The sequence below is a fragment of the Otolemur garnettii genome, unplaced genomic scaffold (genome assembly GCF_000181295.1).
Source record: "Otolemur garnettii isolate 467f Iridium unplaced genomic scaffold, OtoGar3 scaffold00032, whole genome shotgun sequence".
NCBI lineage: Eukaryota > Metazoa > Chordata > Mammalia > Primates > Galagidae > Otolemur > Otolemur garnettii.
Window position 1 is genome coordinate 11623903 of NW_003852427.1, and position 11041 is coordinate 11634943.

Sequence of the window (11041 nt, forward strand, 5' to 3'; positions counted from 1 at the left end):
AAAAAAAAAAAAAAAAAAAGAGAGCCTCAACTTTTTCCTTCTTCTACCCCTGATTATGCTGATCCTGAGATTTACATTAACTGACTTAGTATTGTCAGAACTGAACTATGTAAGGGATTATATACATATCAGTTCCAAACTGACAACGAGAAGAAAAATTACCTAAGTTTCCAAAAGAGGAATTCAAATTTGAGCCATAGTAGTGGTAACTAAAATACCAAGAGAAAACAGTCTTTCAAAATAGGGGAATGCTATAAAGACCACACTCGTAAAAGTTCGAGGATGTTTAATTTTGGTGCTTATATATAATCACATTCCAAAACACAGACTTTAAAGTAAGGCTCCTTATCTCATTGCCTCTCCTGCAGGGACTGCAGAGGGGCAGATGCTCAGCATGTCTGAAACTACACCCTTAGCTACCTTGATATTCGAACACTTATTTGACCTTAAGTCTCTAGGAGGCTTGGAACTAGGTTACATTCTTCACATTCTTACATTCTTTACTTGATCAGTAAATTACGTTGTACCTTTAACTTGACTTCTGCAGATCATTAATAGTTCTCAACTGACCAAAGAAAATGTCATGTCTAGAACGTGTCTTAAAGACTTTCTGAATCCATTAAGTATATTAAAAGGTATTTTTATTTAAATAACCCTGCACCTAAAATGATCCACAATGTTGTACATTATGGGCAAACTTCATCCTTATTGCTCTGTAGATGAGAAGATATAAAGACTAACAAGGAAAAGTTTTTTTTTTAAATTAATTAATTAATTAATTTTTTAAAAAAAATTTTTTGTTGTTGCAGCTTCGCTGGGGCTGGGTCCGAACTCACCACCCTCGGCATATGGGGCTGACACCCTACTCACTGAGCCACAGGCACCACCCAAAAGTTATTGTTTAAATGTGTATTTTTGCTGATGGTAAGTAAGGCCACTTAAATTAGGTATAGTTTTAGAATAGTCAAACGCAATCTTGTTTGTAAGTCTTTCTGAAAGTGACATACTCCTCAAGCTCTAGCATAATTAATAAATGTCTTTAGAGAAATAGTTAAATATTTCCATTTTCATTATTTCTACTGCCAAAGATTAAAATAAATTGGTATACTGTTTTCTCCCCAAATGTCCTTTAATGAAAGGGGTTTTAAATTAATAAGCTCTAAATATTGATTAACTGTTGGGTCATACTTTCAATATATATGATTTCAATTTATACATAGTGGAGGGCAATAAATGTTATTTTATAAGAAAAAAACATAATAGATTTCCGATTAGTTTAAACAACTAAATACAAGCCTCACATGGCAAAAATGTTCACATTACATACCCAGAAAATTGAACATTAAAGAACATGTTGTCTTTCTTTTTCTTAAGACTTAGTTGCGTTTAGGCTGGGTGTAGTGGCTCATGCCTATAATCCTAGCCCTCTAGGAGGCCAACGTGGGTGGATTGCCTGAGCTCACAGGTTTCAGACCAGTCTGAGCCAGAGACCTTATCTCTAAAAGCAGCTGGGTGTCTTAGCAAGCGCCGATAGTCCCAGCTACTCTACTCAGGAGGCTGAAGCAAGAGAATTGCTTGAGCCCCAAAGTTAGAGGTTTGCTGTGAGCTGTGATGCCACAGTTCTATTGAGGGCAACAAAGTGAGACTCTATCTCAAAAAACAAAACAAAAAGCTTAGTTGTGTTCAGATAAAAGCTAAGCTTTTTTAAAAAGAGGGACAACTGAAATTAACTGGAATATTTGATCAAACATCTTTTTACAAGAATTCTTTTTTTTGGTTTGTTTTTGTTTTTTGTTGAGACAGAGTCTCACTAGTCGCCCTCAGTAGAGGGCCATAGTGTCACAGATAACAGCAACCTCAAACTCTTGGGCTTAAGCGATTTTCTTGCCTCAGTCTCCCAAGTAGCTGCGACTATAGGCGCCCACCACAATCCCCAGCTGTTTTTTGGTTTTGGTTGTTGTTTGGCAGGTCAAGGCCGGGTTCGAACCCCCCAGCCCCAGTGTTATGTGTCTGGCACCCTAGCTGTTGAACTACAGGCATGAGTCTACAGTATTCTTTAAAATTAGTCTTGTCCAAGCAGTTTCAATTCTAAGATTTGATGATTTACTTACCATTTGGGGTCCAACATTCACATTTATTGGTCCTAAGGTTTTTGGTAAAATCTTTGTTGGTGAGTTGGTGCTGGGAACTGGAAATGCAACAAATGAAATGTTACCTGAAATGATATCAAAACATTAAGTTAGTGCACTCCAATGTCAAGGCTACCTTCTAGCTGTGTACATCCACAGTCCCATAAATGCTGAAGTGACTTATGATTATCTTAGAAGCATATTGTAACTAAGAAGACCTACTGACAACCCATACTAATGACTGCTTAGAGGTGGTGAATACAATCAGTTCTGCTGAATAAGTAATATTATTTATATGTTATAGGAGATCTATAAATAGTTCCAGTCTATTTGAAAATTGTTGAACTTTTAATTGGTCTTTTAGAAGAAAAAATATTGAGAGAATATATTAAATGCAAATCACAGCTTATATCAGAGTTGAGAAATAGGGTGGCACCTGTGGCTCAGTGAATAGGGCACTGGCCCCATATACCGAGGTTGGTGGGTTCAAACCCGGCCCCGGCCAAACTGCAACAACAACAAAAAAATACCCAGGCATTGTGGCAGGTGCCTGTAGTCCCAGCTACTTGGGAAGCTGAGGCAAGAGAATCGCTTAACACCAAGAATTTGAGGTTGCTGTGAACTGTGACAACACAGCACTCTACTGAGGGCTACATAGTGAGACTCTGTCTCAAAAAAAAAACAGAGTTGAGAAATAGATCTTTAATACATATCATACAATAAATAATATGTGAAGTATAACATGGGAAGTAAAAATAAACATTCAAGTTTCTTTATACCGTGTTTCCCCCAAAATAAGACACTGTCTTATATTTATTTTTTCTCATGAAGACACACTAGGGCTTATTTTCAGGGGATGTCTTACTTCACGCCAAAATGTATGGCATGGCTAGGCAGCATATCTGCATCACTAGGTCTTATTATTGGGGTAGGGCTTATATTTAACAAATGCATGGAAATCCTGCTAGGGCTTATTTTTGGGGTAGGTCTTATTTTGGGGGAAACACGGTAGTATAAGATGCTCATACTAAAAATATATTTTCAAAATGTCAAATTGGTAGCTCTTTAGAGTTTTACAATATCAGAGAAAAAACACAATGTCATAATTACTGATAGAAATGTACAGTAGGCTGGGTGTGGTGGCTCACACCTGTAATCCTAGCTCTCTAGAAGGCTGAGGAAGGTGGATTGATTGCCCTGAGTTCAGAGGATGGAGACTAGCCTGAACCAGAGTAAGACCCTGTCTCTACCAAAAAAAAAAAAAAAAAGCCGGGCATTGTGGTGGGCACCTGTAGTCTTAGCTACTTGGGAGCGTAAGGCAAGAGAATCGCTTAAGCCCAAGAGTTGAAGGTTGCTGTGAGCTGTGATACCACAGCACTCTACCAAGGGCCATAAACTGAGACCCTGTCTCAATAAAAAAATAAAAAATAAATAAAATTTTAAAAAAACACAAACTTCAAACTAAGACAACTGAAAACAAAATTAAAAAATAAAGAAACAAAAACAAATTAGAAATCAGTACAGTGTTTTCAAGTGATTTCAAAACTTTAAATTTCCAATTAACATAGGAAGGTGCCACCAAAGAAACTCCCCTCAAAAGGAAAAGCCAACCAATTATTTTCTAAACTATAATAACAACTATATAACTCCTCTGTACAAACTTTAATTCACAATATTTCTTTTAGAAGGTAACAGTGTAACAAAATATAGCAAAGTATACCAGTATGTGCAAGACAGCCAATACTGAAACCCTGGGGACAACCAACATTTAAGGCCAGGACTAAAACATTTCCTTCTCAAGACTCCCTCCTCAGATGGCCCGGGTCCTTGCTCTTCCAAAGCTTGACGACATTCCTTAATGCCCTTCTCTTACCTCTTAATTCTCAGCAGAACCCCTTCTCCCGCAGTAAGGAATCAGGCTGTCAAGCCAAATTGTATCTCATCCTCCTTAGCCTGTGAGTTTTTCTGCACCTTCACACATATTTTTACTTATTTCTCTCTGAATGGAAATGTCCTTCCTGCTCATATAAATTACTCCTTTCATCTGTGTTCAGTGCTCTCTGCCTCCTCAGGAATCTCACCCATCATTTATTCATTATCTCCTGAATTTCCATCTACTCTACTGGCTTCTTCCTTCAGTTTCTCTCTTATCCATTTGGAATTAAAGATCATTCCCCCTTGAATTCCACGTTTTAAAATCACATTCTTTATCTTTCTCACATCCGCTCAGCAGTACCTAGTACCCTAATCTGCTGTGCCTTCAACATTCTCGGTCTTGCTCAATAGCTCACCTTGGTATGTTATCATCATCTACCTAGTAATCTAGAAATAATCACTCATTCAAACAACCACCATATCCCACATGGTATCTTCTTACCCCGGTTCCTTTATGCCACTGGCACTTATTTAATTTGGAATTTTATCATATTTGGTTTGAATACCATTACCCTCTAACTCAGTGGTTCACAATACTGACTGTGCACAGGAATCACTTGGAAAGCAATCAGTAATACCCATGCCTAGATTCCACCTTGAGAGCTGTTGACATAACTGTTTTGTGGTAAACTTGGACATGAAAATGTTTTGGTTTTTTTTTCTTGCAGTTTTTGGCCAGGGCTGGGTTTGAACCTGCCACCTCCGGTATATGGGGCCACACCCTACTCCTTTGAACCACAGGCACCGCTCGGACTTAAAAATGTTTTCAGACAATTCCAATGTGCAGCCCAGGATGAGCACCACTGCTCTCACTGGATATCCTACTTCCAATAGCTTACCCAGCGGCTTCACACATCTCTAACAAATTGATCTTTTATCTGGCTAAACTGTTCTGGACGCTCCTCTATGAAGGCCTTCAAAGACTCCTAATACCTCCCAGGTTCCTTAATGTGGCACAAAAGCTCACCCCTGCTTCCCTTCCCAGCTTCATCTTCAGCTGCTCTCTCCGCATACACTCTGCTTTCCAACCAGATTAAGTCCCCATATTTCTTTCTTTCTTTTTTGAGACAGAGCCTCAAGCTGTCCCCCTGGGTACAGTCCTGTGACATCACAGCTCACAGCAACCTCTAACTCCCAGGCTCAAGCAAGTCTCCTGCCTCAGCCTCCCAAGTAGCTGGGACCACAGGCGCCCACTACAATGCCTGGCTATTTTTTGGTTGCAGCTGTCATTGCTGTTTGGCAGGCCCAGGCTGGATTCGAAACTGCCACCTTAGGTGTATGTGGCTGGTGCCCTAGCCACTTGAGCCACAGGCGCTGAGCTAAGCCCCTATATTTCAATCAGCTGTTCTCCTGCTGGGAAGGTCCTCCTCTCCCGAGCCCACAACCACCTATTAGCGCTTCAAAATGTATGTAGTCCATACCATTTTCTGCATGATTATCATGTACCACAGTCTGTTCCAAAGATTTCCCATAGACAAACATAAAAATCTCATTAAGCTTAAGACAACAGTGTGAAGTAGTACTGACTCCATCTTACACGGAAAGAAATTGAAACTGATTGAGGTTTAATAAATTGTGCAAGGTCCCATAGCGAGTGAAGTCCACAGTCCCACCACGGATGCCTCTGTTCTGTGTCTTCTTTCCCTTATATGCTGTCCTCAGCCTCCGTGGTCCAGGGCCTGGCTATCTCTCATCTGGCTTCCCATAAATTCTGCTGTTAATATTATTTGCTTATATCCCAGCACTTAGTTTGTCCTTAGCACAAAATAGATACAAAAACTATATAAATTGTTTGATCAGCATAGATTGCAGTTATTGCCTTTCCTAACCTCAATGCCAAACTACCTATAATGTAGCCTAAATCGCAACCTTTGTTATTTTTCCAACAAGGATCATAGAGCTGACACAGAGTTTGAAGTCAATTTAAACACCGGGTCCTTTGTTCAGACATGACTGAATAACTGGCATTTTTTTTATTATTAAATGATAGCTGTGTACATTAATGCAATCATAGTGCACAGTGTGGTGTTTTCATATACAATTTGAAATATTTTCATCAAACTGGTTAACATAGCCTTTATGCCATTTTCTTAGTTATTGTGTTAAGACATTTATATTCTACTCTTAGAAAGATTCACTTGTATCCTTCTAAGATAAGCCATAGAAGTGATCCCTCCAATCACCCTCCCTCCACTCATCCCCCCCCCAATAACTGGTATTATTAAATATAGTTTCTCTACCTTGTAACTGGGCAATAGATTTTTTTTGTTTTACTTTGTAATTGTTATTTTTGCAACTCATTTTTTAATATAAAATGTGTACCTTATCAACTGCTAAAGTCTGAAGTACTATCCTCTGTTTAAGAATCCACTTAAGTGGAAAACAATTCTCTCAACCGTAGCTATGTAACTGATAGAACATGCTACAAACTCAACTCCAGACTAAAGAGAAACACACCACAGATCTATAGAGGAAGAACACAGCCCTGAAAAAGTCTGGCTCTCAGATGCTAGTTTTAAAAAATGACCTTAATGCTGCTGAATGTTCATGATGAGATCATCTCTGCTACGCTATGCCAGAAACACAAGTTTAAAAAGTGCCCAAAAACAGTGACACAAGAAAGAGTAAAAAAAAAAAAAAAAATTTTAGGGTTAGGAAACAGACTGACCCTAATATTAAACCTAACACTAAAGGAAAATTCAGACTATAGAACTTTGGTCAAAACAAAAAGAAAACCATTAAAGCCAAAACCATCATGTCAATTCATACCAACAGAATTTAGAGGGAACTTAATAAATCTGAAAAGTTGATTTTAAAGTGTATCTGCAGGAGTAAAGGCAGAGAATAGCCAAGAAAATCAGAAGAAAAGGAAAAACAGGCATAATTGGGAAGAGAAGAACTTCAGCCTACCAGATTTCAAAATTATTATTACAAAGTTATAGTAATTAAAATAAAGTGGTACTGGCCAAGAAGCACATAAAGAAACTGACAGAAATTAAAGTCCAGGTATCACTTCATTTATATATGAAAATGTGGAAAGGGGAGGTTACTTAAGAAATGAGGTTGGGGCTGGGAGTAGAGGCTCATGCCTGTAATCCTAGCTCTCTGGGAGGCCAAAGCAGGTGGATTGCTTGAGCTCAGGAGTTTGAGATCAATCTGAACAAGAACAAGAATCCCGTCTCTATTAAAAAATAGAAAAACTGAGGCAAGAGGATTATTTAAGACCAAGAGTTTGAGATTGCTATGAGCCATGGCACTCTACTCAGGGTAACAAAGTGAGACTTTGTCTCAAAAAAAAAAAAAAAGAGAGAAAAGAAAGACACATTATGTTAGGACTATGAGCCGTGGCTCAGGCCTATAATCCTAGCACTCTGGGAGACCAGGGCAGGAGGATCACTTGAACTCAGAAGTTGGAGACCAACCAGAGCAAGAAGTGAGACCTCATCTCTACTAAAATAGAAACATTGGCCAGGCCTCATGCACACCCTTGTAGTTCCAGCTTCTCAACAGGCTGAGGCAAGAGGATCCTTGAAGCCCAAGAGTTTAAGGTTGCAGTGAGCTTTTATGACACCACTGCACTCTACCCAAGGTGACAGAACAAGAAAGTAATGACACTGGGACAAAATATTGTCCATGTGAATTTAAAAAAAACCTAGGTTTCCATTTCTCACCTCAACTCTAGTTGAGCTTAGGAGTTGGAGACCAACCTGAGCAAGAGCGAAACCTGTCTCTACTAAAAATAAAAAAATTAGCCAAACACTGTGAAGTGCCTGTAGTCCCAGCTACTTAGGAGGCTGAGGCAGGAGTATTGCTTGGACCCAGGAGTATGAGGTTCAAACATTCAGCTAAGCCAGGTGTCCTCAAACTGTGGCCCGCCAAGGACATTTATCCGGCCTGTCGGGTGTTTTTGCCACCGCTGCCTGTCCCGCTTAGCAGCCGACTCATCCCAGGGCCTGCAGCCTGGCCCTCCAACAGTCTGAGGGACAGCGAACTGGCTCCCTGTTTAAAAAGTTTGAGGTCCCCTGAGCTAAGCTAATGCCATGGCACTCTAGCCTGGGGAACAGAGTAGACTGTCTGAAAAAAAAAAAAAATTCCCATAAAAATATTAACTTTTTTTCCACAACTTAGTTTGGAATATATCAAAGAAATTAAATGGACTGCTGTGTGGATAGAGTTGGATAGTTAGACAGATAAATCGGAAAGCAAATATAGTAAAATTACTTGTTCACTGTACAACTCTTTCAACTTTTTTGTGTTTGACAATTTTCATAATACAATACTGTACTGGGGAAAAAATTAACTTTTTAAAAAAAAGAAAACCTTTAATCCACCAGATTGATTAAAATTAAGATGTGTGGCTCGGCACTTGTGGCTCAAGTGGCTAAGGCGCCAGCCACATACACCTAGGTTGGCAGGTGTGAATCCAGCCCAGGCCTGCCAAACAACAATGATGACTACAATGAAAAAAAATAGCCAGGCGTTGTGGCGGGCACCTGTGGTCCCAGCTACTTGGGAGGCAGAGGCAGGAGACTCCCTTGAGCCCAGGAGTTGGAGGTTGCTATGAGCTGTGATGCCACGGCACTCTACCCAGGGGGACAGCTTGAGGCTCTGTCTCAAAAAAAAAAAAAAATTAAGATGTGTGACTATACCCCAAGTCGGTATGGATATAGCAAAATGGGCACGTTTAAAATATATTTACTCAGCACCTACTATATGTCAAAGGCTAAGGGGCCAAGCATTATGGAAATTCAGTGAACAAGTAATATTGTTCCCACATATGAGGTCAGACAATTAAGTTCACAAACTCATCCTGAAAAAAGTACTATGTACCTCATGGCTGAATATCACTATGGTTACCTCAGAAGTACTCTCCTGGGGAAGCTATGCACCAATGTCAATGCCTAGTCCACCCTCCAAAGTAATTTTGAAACTCTTTTTCTGGAAGGCCATCAAAGCTGTTGGTGTTGTATAAGGTCTGACAATAAAGTTGGCAGTAAGTTCACAAACTTGCTACCATGTGCTTATGGTTGCAGCACTGTGCAAACAACTCAGTAAGACTTCATAAGCTTAGTATCTCAGTGTGTTCATGTCAACATGTGGCAGTGTCTTTCTGAGGAGTGTTCATTACTGTTGTCTTGTGACACCTATAGTCCCAGTTACTTGGGAGGCTGAAGCAAGAGAATCACCTAAGCCCAGGATTTGAAGGTTGCTGTGAGCAGTGTGACACCATAGCACTCTACCGAGGGCAACAAAATGAGACTGTGTCAATACAAAAACAAAAAAAAACAAAAAACAAAAAACAAACTGATAGTTCATGTATAACACTTGTCTAAAATTCCTCCAGCTAGGCCGGGCACATGGGCTCACACCTGTAATCCTTGCACTCTGGGAGGTCTAGGCAGGTGGACTGCTTGAGCTCAGGAGTTTGAGACCAACCTGAGCAAGAGTGAGACCCTGGCTCTAAAAATAGCTGGGCACTGTGTCAGGCACCTGTAGTCTTAGCTATTCGGGAAGCTGAGGCAAGATTGTTCAAACCTAGGAGTTTGAGATTGCTATGAGCTATGACACCACAGCGCTCTATCGGGACAACAGAGTGAGACTCAGTCTCAAAAAGGTAAATTAATTAATTAAACAAAATAAAACCTTTCCAGCTACCGTCCCTTTTAAAAATCTCCTGTATCACTGCAATCTTTCCCTCTCTGTGAACCTTTCTCATCAACACACAAATACGCAGTATTTCCTTCCATCTTAAAAAAAAAACTGGGTTGGTGCCCTGGCTCAGGCCTATAATCCTAGCACCTGTTATCTGAGATGGGCAGATCACCTAAGGCCAGAAGTTCAAGACCAGACTGATCAAGAGGGAAACCCCATATCCACAAAAAATAGAAAAATTAGCCAGGCATAATGGCACATGCCTGTAGTCCTAGTTACTCAGGAGGCTGACACTGGGGGATCACTTGAGATCAGACCAAGACTCTGTCTCAAAAAAAAAAGAAGTGAAGTCAGGGACAATTCTGGAAAGGACAATTTGTTTTGCAAAAAGAAAAGATTATATAACCTTCAAGACCGTGTTACTAATTTTAGCCAACCACCACAACCAGGGAGAAAGGACATGGGTTCAGGGGATCTCTCCCACTTTTATTTGAAAAATTATTCAGACAGTGTAGGTCAACAGCATTGTCCACACAAATAATATAAAAAGATAAATAAGCTTCGTATTTAGTCTGACTTCCTTCATTTTTATGTTTGTACATACTCAACTATCTTTTTCTTTTTTTTACTTCAGTAAGCTGGCCTAGATAATTTTCATTATATTTGCTAACTGCTATAGCTATAATATGCATTATCTATCTGCACTTTATACCACTATGTCCTATTTTGATACATTTGAACTCACCATGTTTACTAAACTTCCCCAGATTAAACCCGGTGGCAATCACCATTACTAAATTTTTAACCTGACTGACCATACATCATCACTGTAATTGAGGTGGAAGAGAAACAGAAGATTTCAAAGTTCATAGTATCTCCAAAGTATGATAGTTTAAGTGACCTCTGAAACCTTCCCCTCTGTATTGGTTCCAAAATGAAAATCAAGTGTCCCACAGTGTACAGAAATGCACATTCCTATCACAGATAGAAGCCAAAGCCTGAATGTCCTTCGGCTGTCAGAACACAAGACTGGGGGGGAGGGTTTCTCCAAAAGGACCACCTAACCAGAATCTTCCTAAAGAAAAGATCCTTGAAATGGCCTCAAGGAACAGCTTCTCTACAGCTCTAAGGTCACACTCCATAAATGGATTAATAAATCTTGTATGTCAGACTTTCCTACATACTTTCCCTAGAAGATCAAATCTGTTTTCTTGGGTTTGATAAGTGTTTTCACTTAGAAGACACTTTTTAAAATTATTAGCTAGCTCCCTCTTTCTGTTATCTAGAACCATAAGTGCCCTGAATTCTTCAATTTTTTTTTTTTT

The 11041-nt window shown here is 39.6% G+C and overlaps 1 protein-coding gene across 6 annotated transcripts in view; it reads right to left on the reverse strand.

Annotated features, from left to right (window-relative positions):
* Nucleotides 1-11041, reverse strand: part of TFDP2 (transcription factor Dp-2) — a 129529-nt gene that overhangs the window by 42322 nt on the left and 76166 nt on the right. For 5 of the 6 annotated variants that reach the window (XM_023512971.1, XM_023512972.1, XM_023512976.1 and 2 more), the window contains one exon: nucleotides 2112-2215. In XM_023512971.1, coding sequence (XP_023368739.1) covers nucleotides 2112-2114 — 3 coding nt within the window. In that variant the 5' untranslated portion in view covers nucleotides 2115-2215. The remainder of the gene's footprint in view (nucleotides 1-2111; nucleotides 2216-11041) is intronic. The other variant, XM_023512973.1, reaches the window with a different exon arrangement.